Genomic DNA, 14668 nt, shown 5'->3' on the forward strand with positions numbered 1-14668 from the left:
CTCCAATCAGTAATGATTCAATTTCTATTAAACCGATGATTAAATATTATTCTGGGCTAATTAGCAAAATACAAGGAAAAGTTATTTACCAGCAATTTTATTGCTGGAATCGAATCTTATTATTGTATGTATTAATAATATAGGTATGCAAAGTCCGCAGATAGTGTGCTACTTTTTTTATAAACAAAATGGCGCCCGAAAATCGTGTTTTTGTCAATTTTTGCTCTATAACTCCAAAGATTTTAACTTTACACCAAAAACACTCAAATAAAAATTCACCGCAATTAAATTCTGCATAGAGACGTGTTTTTCCCGATTCACTTCGACGAAAACTTTCCCCGGAAAAAGCGGGTTTTTCCAACAAAATCTTTAATTTTCAACTAAAATTTTAGTTAAGTAACTGTTAATCAATAATTAAATAACTTGATAATGTAAAAGCCCTTTTCGTATAGATTATAATTCCAGAAGCCGATGGGAATTGAATAAACAGTTTAGCAACAATTGAATTGTTAATTAAAAATTTACGGTCTCCATAAAAACGACAATAATTATGATGCATAAGAATAACTATAATTTTTTTATAAAAAGACACTATACCTATCTAATGTACTTTAGAGAATTGAAATTGGACTATTTAAGCGGCCTCAGGAATATTTTAAAATTATAAACAATTTTTTGGCTTATAAACAAATAGAATGTCTCGGGAAATATTAAACTAAATTAAATTGTGAAAACGGTATTCGAAAACCAGCGGCAGAACGCTTCTTTTAAAAGAAAAAACATTTAATTACGACGAGTGGTTCCTGAGATACAACCGGTGAAAGTTGACCGGAATTTACGGCAAAGATATAAACAATAGGATCATAATTTTTAAACCATCACCTTTTTATTTTTGTCCTCTTCCTTCACACCAATTTTCATATCTTTAAAATGCTCATAACATATATTATTATAATAAAAACTATCGATAATACGTGTGAAAATTGCCAAAAATAGCAAAATTCCAATCAAAAATTAGGTTGGAGAAAATGTAACCCTCAAAGTTCAAAATCGGTATACGTTAAAAAAATTTTCTCGGCTTCCCATGAAGAAATTTCCTTCATTCTTTTTTTGTTCCCTAATAACTCGAGTAGAGCCATCGAACTAACGCATTATTAAATGTCAAACTTGCTTTTGTTTTGTTATAATAGATTAATTTATTTATAAGAACAGAAAACTACATATTTTTTTCAGTTGTAGGCTTTTTTTTAGATAAACTTACTACAAGTGTACCTTTTAAAGTTAAAAACATAAATATTCTCATTTATTTAAACAATTTTTATTTAAACAAATTAAAATTTTGTGTTATAAAAAATAAATTAATTTATTATAACAAAACAAAAGCAAGTCTGACAATTAGTAATGCGTTAGTTCGATGGCTCTACTCGAGTTACTTGGGAACAAAAAAAGAATGAAGGAAATTGCTCCATGGGAAGCCGAGAAAATGCATTTTTTTAACGTATACCGATTTTGAACTTTGAGGGTTACATTTTCTCTAACCTAATTTTTGATTGGAACTTTGCTATTTTTGGCAATTTTCACACGTATTATCGATAGTTTTTATTATAATAATATATGTTATGAGTATTTTAAGGATATAAAAATTGGTGTGGAGAAACAGGACAAAAATAAAAAGGTCATAGTTTAAAAATTATGATCCTATTGTTTATATCTTTGCCGTAAATTCCGGTCAAATTTGACCGGTTGTATCTCAGGAACTGTTCATCATAATTAAACGTTTTTTCTTTTAAAAGAAGCATCCTGCCGCTGTTTTTCGAATACCATTTTCACTATTTAATTTAGTTTAATATTTCCCGAGATATTCTATTTGTTTATAAGCCAAAAAATTCTTTTTAATTTTAAAATATTCCTGAGGCCGCTTAAATAGTCCAATTTCAATTATGTAAAGTACATTAGATAGGTATAGTGTCTTTTTATGAAAAAATCATAGTTATTCTTATGCATCTTATTAATTGTCGTTATTATAGCGACCGTAAATTTTTAATTAACAATTCAATTGTTGCTAAACTCTTCATTCAATTTCCATTGGCTTCTGGAATTGTAATCTATACGAAAAGGGCTTTTACATTACCAAGTTATTTAATTATTGATTAACAATTACTTATCTAAAAGTTTAGTTTAAAATTAAAGATTTTGTTGGAAAAACCCACTTTTTCCGGGGAAAGTTTTCGTCGAAGTAAATCGGAAAAAACACGTCTCTATGCAGAATTTAATTTCGGTGAATTTTTATTTAAGTGTTTTTGGTGTAAAGTTAAAATCTTTGGAGATATAGAGCAAAAATTGAAAAAAACACGATTTTCGGGCGCCATTTTGTTTATAAAAAAAGTAGCACACTATCTGCGGACTTTGCATACCTATATTATTAATATATACAATCATAAGATTCGATTCGAGCAATAAAATTGCTGGTAAATAACTTTTCCCAAAAATGGCCTATTCTCCGATAATCAGCCCAGACTATATATGAAGAAAAGGTTCTGAAACTTTTAAATAATTTTATTGAAAACGATTTGCGCATTGGGCGTCGAACTGGATTCAAAACGTCAAACCAAATGTAAACTATAATTTTTAGCTAATAGAAGAAAGTACAAAATCTAAAGCTTTGCATCCAAAATAACTGGTGAAAACCTAAATCCGTGCCTTCTAAAATTGGCAAGGCAAACTAACGATAAATGAGGCAGACTAGGGGGAATTTAAGATTGCATTTCTTAACCTGTCAAATTCTCTTGGCAAAATTCCATCGAATTTTGATTCTTAATACTCAAAATAGGATTTTAACTATTTAGAATGGGAAATAAGCCACAATATTATTAAAAAATGATTTTTATTAACGTTTCGACGCCCAAATCGGGTGCCGTTATCAAAATACAAAATACTATTAATATAAACAAAAATGTTGTTGCTTAGTAAAAAAATTCTTCTAATAATTTATTTAATTTGACTCATTTATATCGGCAATTCAGATACATATGATACATTTTAAAGTAGAAGACTTTAAAATGATATTGCCAATATTTATGAGTTGCGTTCCTGGGACTAAGTTTTGAAATTTTAATGTCACCGTTGCATGTGGTTGTCTTTTTAAAGACAGATCACATGCTATGATTTTTTTGTGACGGATATTCTTGAGTTGGGGTTGATTTCATGTAATCGAATGAACTATCTTTCAGTAAAGTCGTCCCAGGAACGCAACTCATAAATATTGGCAATATCATTTTAAAGTCTTCTACTTTAAAATGTATCATATGTATCTGAATTGCCGATATAAATGAGTCAAATTAAATAAATTATTAGAAGAATTATTTTTTTTTTTTTTACTAAGCAACAACATTTTTGTTTATATTAATAGTATTTTGTATTTTGATAACGGCACCCGATTTGGGCGTCGAAACGTTAATAAAAATCATTTTTTAATAATATTGTGGCTTATTTCCCATTCTAAATAGTTAAAATTGTAAAAATGCCACAAGAAAATAGCTTCAGAACAACCTCAAAATAGGAGTAAAACTAAGAGAAAATGAAAGAGTTAATATTTCATTCTGTTTCAATGGCCTTCCGTTTACGTACGTATCACCCTATTGATGTCTTCAGAGAGGTCTGCTCTGATTCAAAAGAAAAAACAAATGTCTTACTAAGCAAAATTCTAAAGGTCAGTAGGTATGATAACTTAGGGTAAGGTGGGGTAATACCGGACAGCGGGGTAATACCGGACTGCGTTGTTTGTGCACGTATCGGCATATTATTGAATTTCGCGCTCATCACAGGCTGACCGTTAGACATCTGAATCTCAGTTCTCAGTTTAGTCGCTGCCACGTGCTTGCAAAGAGAGTTATCACAAAAATTACAAAATTTAGTGTGTGATTATATGAATTAACTGATTTTAAAGGTGAGTATTGACCATTTCTATTATAAGAAATTGATGAGATTACGTGCAAAATCATAGCTTACGCAGTGTATTTTACGTATCTTTAAGTAGTTTTATTCATTACTTCCTCTAATAATTACTACCGAACATATGCATAAATATGTCGTTTAGGGGTAATGCCGGACACTGTGTCCGGCATTACCCCAGCTCCGGTTTGAACTATTTATTGTATTGGGAGATAGGTACATGCAAATACCTGCTGTTGTTTTATTATGATGGAATATTGGAAAGTGGATATAAATATAGTTAATAGGTAATAATTCATAATTACCTACATTTATAATTATTTGTCAACATTTTTTATAAATTTTTGTAGTTTTTGTTTCCCATTACAATTAAAACAAAATCTAATATAGTTTATGACATGTATGTGACATTTACATATTAATTCTTTGTAGACCTGAAGAAGATCCCATTCGTGATCAAAACATTGGCAATAAAAATAACTCAACAAACATACCTACAGTATTTATATCCAGTTTCTGCGATTCCATCATAATATTTATTATTGGATACAAAACAGTAAACACTGTTATTTTAATTTACAGATGCCGCGGAATTATAAAAGAGTCACCGAAAAAGCTTCGTGGAGAGAGGAGGAGTTGCAAGGAGCACTCCGTGCTATACAGAATGGTATGTCGTTAAGAAAAGCTGCAATAAAATTTTCAATTCCAAAATCTACGTTACACGAACGACTTAAAAATGGCACTGCCCCTTCTGGACCTTCCTTGGGCCGAAAGCCAGTTTTTTCAGTTGAAGCCGAAAATGCACTTGCTGTTCAAATTAAGAAGCTGGCAAAAGTTTTTTATGGAATAACTCCCCAGGAAGTACGAAGATGTGCTTTTGGATTTGCACAATCAAACAACATCCGAGTCCCCTTTAATCAAGAAAGAAAAATGGCTGGTAAAGACTGGGAAAGGGGCTTCATATCTCGTCACAATATTACGTTAAGGAAACCAGAAGCAACCAGCATTAACAGAATTACAGCTTTTAGTCGCAATGAAGTTACCATTTTTTTTTAACAATTTATCCAGACTTATGGAAAAATATGCATTTTCACCCAATAAAATTTATAATTGCGATGAAACTGGGGTCACTACTGTACAACGCCCACCAAAAATATATGCAGAAAAAGGTCAGAAGCGTGTTGGATTTGTTACAAGCTGGGAAAGGGGGAAAACAACCACAGCGATGTGTGCCGTCAACGCTACAGGAACCTATATACCTCCCATGCTTATATTTGCACGCCAAAGAATGGCGTCCCATCTTCAACGAAACGGTCCCCCAGGTGCCCTTTACACATGCTCAAAAAATGGGTGGATTACAGAGGACATATTTCTTACTTGGTTACAACATTTTCAAGCATTTGTAAAAGCATCCAAAGAAGATCCAGTTCTTTTAATCATGGACAATCATAGCACTCACTGCACGTTACAAACATATAATTTTTGTAGAGATAACGGTATTGCTGTTCTGACAATCCCTCCACATTCATCACATCGCCTTCAGCCACTCGATGTGAGCTTTTACTTTCCTCTAAAGACCGCATTCAACTCTGAATGTTCCAAATATTTGACCAGCCATCCAGGGGAGAAAATCACGCCTAGTGAGATTGCTGAATTATTTAATTTAGCATTTAGTAGAGTGGCAACCCCGGAAAAGGCTATCAAGGGATTTAAAGAGACAGGTATTTTCCCCTACAACCCTGACGTATTCACAGATGAAGATTTTGCTCCTGCAGAAGCCTTTCAATCCACTGTTTCTGATGCACTTCAAGAACCTACCCAAGCAGAAAAACTACTCAAAACAAATGAGACTACCCCTGAAAAAAATAGTAGTGTGAATGAGACAGAAATAAAAAATGTTTCCTTTGCCGAGATAATTCCTCTACCATCTTGTTCTCACGAAAATGTTGTAAAGAGACAAAATAAGGCAAACAAGCAACACTCTATTGTATTTACGTCAACACCGCTAAAAGAAGAGCTAGAAAAAAAAGAAGAGAAGAAAAATAAAAAGACAACAATCAAATCAGATAAGGCTAAAAGAAATGTATTTATGACACAGGAGGGGTCTACATTAAGACAAAAATCAAAGCGAACAAAAATTGCCTTAAACTATAAAATATGTGAAGAAGGAGAAAGTGAGATAGAGGATGATGACGATGTTAGGGACAAGAACATTACCGAAGACATTTGCATTTTGTGTGGAGAATTTGGCAAGAACAGTGAACTTTGGCTAAGATGTGTGTATTGTGGTCATTGGGCACACAAGGCATGTTCTAACTCTCCAAAAGACAAAAAATTTATTTGCGACTTTTGTTTGTAAAAGGTGTCCGTCATTACCCCAACATAGAGGGTAATACCGGACAGTGACAACTTTTTTTATATGTATATTTTTAATTTTGTATTGTAATTTTAAAAAGTTTTTTTAATCAAAATTTGTAGACTAACATGTGTTCTTCATTTTTGCTTAGGTTTCAAATTTTAATGTCGTCTAATAATAAAATAAATTCTAATTATCTTTAAGTGTACGCCATTACCCCACCTTACCCTACCCATTAAGTATGAGCTTAAATCTTTATTATTAGTTTATTTTAATTTTATAGTAAAAACAGTTTCAGAAAAATAATTAATGTTGTTCTGAAGCTATTTCCTTGTGGCATTTTTATAATCAACTATTTTCAATGGGAAATAAGCCACAATTTTACCAAAAAAAAAAAGATTTTATTAACGTTTAGTTTCGAAGCCCAAATCGGGTTTCGTTGTCAAAATACAAAATACTACTAAAATCATAGAGGTATATTATATTGACATAGAGAGAGTGTCATTCAAAGCGAAGTGACGACACCATCTTTTTTCTTTGGATTAGTGCTGTTTCACTCTTACGCATATTAAGCTGCGACAGTTGTCCTCCTCTTCCGTCCCTAAATTCACACCTTAATGTCACCTTAGTTTCTCGGTACAATGTGCTAGAAAGAGATAGCGCAAACCAGTCGAAGAGATCTTGTCGTCAGGACGCGCGGAGTGAAGGCTCACTCTATGTTAATATATACCTCTATGACTAAAATAAACAAAAATGTTGTTGCTAAGTAAAAGAATTCTTCTAGTAATTTATTTAATCTGACTCATTTATATTGGCAATTCAGACGTATATTATACGTTTTAAAGTAGAAGACTTTAAAATGATATCGCCAATATTTATGAGTTACGTTCCTGGGACGACTTTACTAAAAGATAGTTCATTCGATTACATGAAATAAATTCAACATTTATATTTCATTTGATTATAGGAAATAAATTCAACATTTCAACAACATTCAAAGCAACAAACACATTGAGATCTATTCTATCTGAAACTAAACCTAACAATGAACAAGAAAGAACAAAGAATTGCATTTATAAAATACCTTGTGAATGCGAACAATTTTATTTAGGTGAAACATCAAGACCATTAAACGTTAGAATAAGTGAACATCAGTCCTACATTAAAAATAGAGACTTTGATAGATCTCAAATATGTCAACACGCATGGGATAATGAACATAGAGTTCAGTGGAGAGATTCAAGTATAGTCCTGAAAGAATCAGATAGTAAAAAGAGAAAAATCAAAGAAGCGGATCCAGTTATGCTAAATGAAACCAATTGTGTCGCAAATTCCTCGGTAGAATGCAGTAGGATGTGGTTACCCAGTGCCGGATTTACCACTAGGCCGACTAGGCCGCGGCCTAGGGCCTCAAGAAAAATGGGGCCGCAGCGTTTCGTAAAAAAAACTTTTTTAGGAGGAAGCATTTAGTCTGAGAGACAACTTTGAAAAAAGAGGAAAGAGTTGTCTAAAAATGAAACCTATATTCTTGAAATAAAAAGACGCCCAAAAAGAAAAGCTCTCCCACTTTAATGGCAAAGAAGACTTAAAGATTAATACCATTCAATGTTGTAATTGGCAGGCTTTGTTCAGAATTGGAAAGGTCAAGTTTATTTCAGTCTTAATGAAGAATTTGAATTTTTAAACAACTTATCGTCAATTTCCAATGAAGAAATCAGGGGAAAAGTTTCTATTTCGGCTAAAAAGTATCGAATCGACATAGATGGTGGCTTTGGAGAAGGATGCGTACAGTTCAAAGGCTTTGTTAAAGGTATATTTGATGAAGAAAGAGAACCTCATGATAACAAGATTACCAAGCCTCCGAGAAATACACTTAGTATCTGAAACTCATTCATGAAAACCAGTTAACAGATGCATGATGACGTCTAATGCATCTGGAGAAAGATCATTCAGCATGTTGAAAAGGATCAAAAACTACTTGCGGAACTCGATTCTAGATTGTCTAGTTTGGCTAGTTTTGTTTCAAATGCTGAGCTTTAGACTTAACGTTTTGGTTAAAACTTTTGCAGCCACAAAAGCTAGAAAAGTGAGTGTTTAGAGTTTAGATATGAGATTTATTATGAGTATGAAGTGGAGTGAGTGTTAATGTTAATCACTAACCCAACTTTATCCAAATTAAGAACATGACATTGACCTTTTTCGGTATAAGAGAATAATGTGAAACTTGAACGATCCAGAAGTTTATTGGTTGTATTCTTAATATTTTTATTTTTCAGTAGGTACTGTATCCTATTACTTGTACAGTTCACATTATTTTGCTTGTTCTCTTACGTATAATATCTTTTCAACTCGGCTTTTTTTAGTCTTTTGTTGTCATCTGTACTTTTCCCTCCGAATGAAACAAATGATATTTAATTTTAAAAAATAAACTGCAATACTAATTTAAAATATAATAATTTTAGCAATATTAATAATTTTACAAATAACTGCTGTGTGCTAATATTTTGAATTATATAATATTTTCTATCTTCTTCTTAAGGTGCCTTCTCCATTACGGAAGGTTGGCTATAAGTACAGCAAATTGCTCTCCATCTTGAGCGCTTCTTAGTATCGAATGTGTGTCCATGCCTGTCCAGTCACTTACGTTCTTCAGCCAGGAGCATTTTTTTCTTCCTGGATCTCTTCTTCCTTCCACTTTCCCTTCCATTATGAGTCGTAAAAAGTTACATCTTTCTCATCTGTAAATATGTCCTAGATAACTCGTTTTTCTGTTTTTTTACAATATTTAGGAGTTTTCTTAGTCCCTTCTCAGCACCTCGACCTCGTTGTTGGTCACATGTTTTGAAGAGATCTTCAGCATCCTTCGAAAAACCCACACCTCAAAGACTTCTATAAATATGTAAATCTTTCTATACATTTTCTTTTTAGAAATTTCTATGAATATAGAAATTGTTGTTAGAGCTGCTTTGGGGTTTTAGTTAGCCAAATTTGCAAACCAAGATTATTTAATTAGTGAATACATTTCAACCTATTTATGTACCGTATTCAAATAGAACATTAGTGGCATTCTTATTAAACCTCGTAAGGCGGTGCGGGGTGCAATTGCACCCCAGACCTCGTTTTTCTCACCTATCTTTTTTAATAATTTTTTTTTATTTTTGTCCATTTTTTTATTCGCATTAAATTCAATTCTTAACACATTCCACCCATTACAGCATTTAAAAATCTGCGTTTACGTTTTTTTTTTTTTGAAAAATCAGTGTAGAGTGCAAATGGTGAAAATTTCATATCGTGAATTGGGCGTTTCTGATGTTCCACCTGGAGCTAACAGAGCTACGGGACAAGATCGGTGTTACTTATGTCAGAGAAAAAAAGCCGGCATAACTGTATTTTGTGTAAAAACTTTGTGTTGCTTACTCTGTGAAAAATTTCATGTGTTTGTCTTACAACGATAATTAATTTTTTTTAAGAAGAAATAATTACCTTTGTTGTAAAATTATATTTCATAATATAATATACAATTTCTAATTATCTTTCAAATCAATTTCCCCAACGTTCACATATAAAAAAATGGATATACGGATGGGGTGCCATTGCACCACGCACCGTTGTTTACATAACAATCTAAGCACCGCCTTACGAGGGTTAATTTATGTTATGCCTTGTATGTTGTACCAGTTTTAAAAAGTAAAATTAAAATAAACGTTATATATTAATATGAAACGTGCTTTATGCTTTAATTACCTAATCGTGAAGTTCTCGGGAGCCGCTCGGGGTAATTTGGCCTAGGGCCGCAAGTACCCTAAATCCGGCACTGTGGTTACCCATACTGAAAGATGAAGTCAATAGAAAGAAAATACCACGATTAGTAAGTCAATAACATATCGAGTTAGTACAAATTTTATATTTTAGTATTACTTATTGCATATCTATGTATTATTAATATTATTTATAATTTACACATATTAAAGTCAGAATTTGGTATTAGTTTTTTGAAAATAAATTAAATGTAAGACCAATTACTTACGATGCCGGGATAGTATCACGAGGTTTTTTCCTGGTTTTCCCTCGTGATTTACTATGGAATCTCCAACGCGAGAATTTTACTGTCATCATTGCATTTGGTTGTCTTTATAAAGACAGATCACATGCTATGATTTTTTTGTGACGGATATTCTTGAGTTGGGATTGATTTCATGTAATCGAATGAACTATCTTTTAGTAAAGTCGTTCCAAGAAAGCAACTCATAAATATTGGCAACTCATACTCGTATAATATACGTCTGAATTGCCAATATAAATGAATCAGATTAAATAAATTATTAGAAGAATTTTTTACTTAGCAACAACATTTTTGTTTACTTTAGTAGTATTTTGTATTTTGACAACGAAACCTGCTTTGGGCTTCGAAACGTTAATGAAATCATTTTTTTGGTAAAATTGTGGCTTATTTCCCATTGAAAATAGTTGATGCACACCTACGAAAATATACCAAATTTTATTTTCTTTTTGTTTAAAATACACTTGATTTAAAAAAACTATTAAGCAGACAATAGATATGACGACTTTGAGAATGAACTGAAAATGTCCTTTCATAATGCACTTTCAATGCCGTTTTTTATCGACTGGCAATCTAATAAATATTTTATTGTGGCTTTTAATGGTTCTACTTTAAAACAATGGTACTAAAACAACATTTATAGTATATTTTTATTTTCCATAGTAAGTAAACACACACACACAAACACACATACAATTCAGTTCAGTACTATTTCTTTATAAACTGTGTTCTGCATCAAATTCCTAATAGTCAAAGAGCTAGAGCCGAAAAATCATCGTCATAAGTAATATGGAGTTTGGCATGTGAAATGTGTCTATTGTATATTGATAATTATGACCCCTTTCAGGCTGACACCTCAGTGGATACAGGAAGTAGCAATAAGGGATGAAAGGGGAAAGTTAGTGAGTCTTTAAAGGTTTTCACCTCCTATTTTGTTAAACCTCCATCAATTTGCATGAAAATTGGTGACTAGTGAGAACATACCTCAGGAAATAAAAATGATTTGGTGCCAACTTGCACTTTTATCCTAGGGGTGGATACCACCCCTCCTCGGGGGGGAAACGATTTTATTAAAAATAACCCCCCAAATCGATAGAGAGACAAATTATAAGTAAAATTTGTTATATCATGTTATTAAAATAAATCAATACTTTTTGAGTTATTAAAGATCAAAGATTTGTCTGTTTAAGAGCACATGCGTGAAGTTACGGATGATAAAAAGAACATATTAATTAATTGGATGTTACTCAAATATTATTTTTATATTATTTCGATATTATAAATTTAGCAAAAGTGTATTCGAACATGGCAAATGTACCCATTATTGGACACTCCCAGTTTCTGGACATATTCAGTTTATATTGAAAAAAAAAATTCAATGAAATATTGAAATAATATAAAAATAATATTTTACTAACATACAATTAATTAACATGTTCTATTTATCATCCGTAACTTCACGCATATGCTCTTAAATAGACAAATCTTTGATCTTTAATAACTCAAAAAGTATTGATTTATTTTAATAACATGATATAACAAATTTTAATTAACATTGGTCCCTCTATCGATTTGTGGGGTTATTTTTAATAAAATAGTTTTCACCCGCGGGAAGGGGTGGTATTCACCACCAGGGTAAAAGTGCAAGTGGCACCAAATCAGTTTTGTTTCTTGAGGTATGCTCTAACTAGTCACCAATTTTCATGAAAATCGATGGAGGTTTAACAAAATAGGAGGTGAAAACCTGTAATGACTGCACTAGCTTTCCCCTTTAATCCCTTATTGCTACTTCCTGTATCCACTGAGGTGCAGGGCCGCCGCTGCCATGTGTGCATCGCACACGGGCGGCCGATTATAGGGGCGGCCAAAAGCAGGCCACTGATGATAATACTTTTTTTAAAACGAAAATAAATTAAAAGAATTAAATAGTAATGATTCAGATATTTCTATAAACTCTAATATTCCAAACAATCTAAACAAAAATGCCAGAAAATGTTATTTATTATACGAACTGCCCTTTTGCAGCTGTAGTCATAAAGTAGTTGCGGGAATGCTTTTTAGTTCAAAGTGGCTGGCGGATTTCGGACTTTAAGATATTTTTATCTACGTGGCCCATATGCGATTTTTTCAAATTTTGAACATTTATGATTTGTAAAGAGAGTACGATACGACAATAGGATACTTTCCGAGAATTTAGATAAGTGCTTGTTAAGTTGCTCTCATTGAGTAATAAAAAAGTCTTTTTTATTACCAGATGGTTTAAAAAATCTTTTTACTCGACGGTTGCTGTTATGATATTGTTCCTTTATGCTTATGTATTGTTATTGATAGGGTTACAGTTCAGTCTAAGTTGAAAATTTGATGATTTTAGACACGCTTTTCTTTTGCACACTACTGTATTTCAAATAGGCCTGGGTCCCGCGTACCAAAAAAAAGTTGATTAATAGCAAGCTAAAAATTTGTTAATAGCTTAACGGTGTCTAGTCGGGCAAACTTTGATATACCGGAACACTAGAACAGGGGAAGTTTTAATTGTGGAACAGTTTAAAAATTTGGAACGTCAGATTAGGAAAACGTCCCATGTATTTTGTCGAACAGAGCATCCAATTGATTTGTTACCCTTTCATTAAACTCTCATACAAAAATCAGACTGATATTATAACCAACATGATTCCTGTCATTTGACATGTTCTTCGTGTTCCACTCATTAAAATGCCCAGTTGGTTATAAACACCAGTCTGATTTCTGCATGAGAGTTTAATGAAATGGTAACAAATCAATTGGAAGTTATGTCCGACAAAATACATGGAACGTTTTCGTCGTTTGACGTTCCAAATTTTTAACCTGTTCCACAATTAAAACTTCTTCTATTCCAGTATTCCCATACATCAAAGTTTGTCCGAATAGACACCGTTAATCTATTAACAATTTTTCAGCTTGCTATTAATCAACTTTTTTTGGTACGCGGGATCCAGGCCTATATATTTAAATATTACTAACGTCGAGATCAGAGCAATTATTATTCATATACGCGCTATGGTGTCCTGCATATTTCTTTAAATACTAGTACCTACGTTGAAACGACTAAAGTGTTGGAAGGGGGCGGCAAATATTAAGTTGCACACGGGCGGCCAACACTTTAGCGGCGGCCCTGCTGAGGTGTCAGCCTAAAAGGGGTCATAATTGTCAATATACGATAGACACATTTCACATGCCAAACTCTATATTACTTAAGACGATGATTTTTCGGCTCTAGCTCTCCGTCTATAAGTAAACAGAATGATATAAAATTTTACATTACAGGTAAATAGGGAGAAGTGTACTTTTGAAGTGTGTAAATTAAATAATTCCTAGCTGAGCGCTCTCGGCTTATAAAGCCATCTTCAGAGCTATGGTCTAAAGGTTCAAAATACCACTATGAAGAGAGATGGATCCCATGTATGATATAAAAACACTTCTATTTCTTATGCAGTTTTTTAATTGATGGGAAAAAACTTTGTCTGACTGTTGAAAAATGCTCAACTTTGCTGTTGTTTTTGAGGTCGGAAAAGTTAAAAACATCTATTACAAGCACAAAAGACTTTCACACGAAAAATTACATTTAGTGCAGTCACTGAAGGTTTTCACCTCCGATTTCGTTGAACCTCCATAGATTTTCATGAAAATTTGTGAGTAATTAGAGGATACCTCAAGTAACAAAGGTGACATGATGCCAACTTGCGCTTTTACCCTGGGGGTGGATGCCACCCCTTCTCGGGGGTGAAAATTGTTTTATTAAAAATAATACCATAAGTCGACACAGGGACAAATTATAAGCAAAATTTGTTATATAAAGTTATTAAAATATATCAACACTTTTTGAGTTATTAAAGACCGAAGATTTAATTTTTTCTTTAAAAAATGCATGTTTTAAATCGGTTTTTCATGTATAAATCAAAAACTATATGCTTTTACAAAAAATTTGTTATTACTGAAATTAAAGATAATAAAAAATTGAATACATTCCTCACATAAAGAACTAAACTAATGTTAGTTTAAAGTGAGTTATTGGCAATTGAATGTGTATTTTTTTTGACGAGTACTCAAATCTAAGTATTCAAGCTTAAATAACGGGAAAACGATGCAATGTATAAAATATTCCTGCTAAACATTTGTCACAGTACTTCGGAATACCTATCAAATGAGCTTCAGAACAAGGTAATAGCTTCAAAATTAAGTAAGTTATAATGAAAATAAAAGAACCGTTTCGAATTTTTTAGGAAAAAGTGAAAAATAAAACATACGTCATTTCCACAAAAATT

The 14668-nt window shown here is 32.4% G+C and overlaps 1 protein-coding gene across 1 annotated transcript; it reads left to right on the plus strand.

Moving 5' to 3' along the window:
- The first annotated feature begins 3725 nt into the window (after positions 1–3725).
- On the plus strand, positions 3726–6510 carry LOC126881651 (uncharacterized). Its single transcript, XM_050646028.1, has 2 exons — positions 3726–3946; positions 4534–6510. Exon 2 carries the CDS (start codon positions 4985–4987, stop codon positions 6308–6310), a length of 1326 nt encoding a protein of 441 aa, XP_050501985.1. The 5' UTR covers positions 3726–3946; positions 4534–4984; the 3' UTR covers positions 6311–6510.
- Positions 6511–14668: the final 8158 nt, after the last annotated feature.

The sequence above is a fragment of the Diabrotica virgifera genome, chromosome 3 (genome assembly GCF_917563875.1).
Source record: "Diabrotica virgifera virgifera chromosome 3, PGI_DIABVI_V3a".
Classification (NCBI taxonomy): domain Eukaryota; kingdom Metazoa; phylum Arthropoda; class Insecta; order Coleoptera; family Chrysomelidae; genus Diabrotica; species Diabrotica virgifera.

Excerpts from the sequence above, each read along its gene's own strand:
- LOC126881651 (XM_050646028.1), top strand. The coding sequence starts at position 4,985 with ATGAAGTTACCATTTTTTTTTAACAATTTATCCAGACTTATGGAAAAA.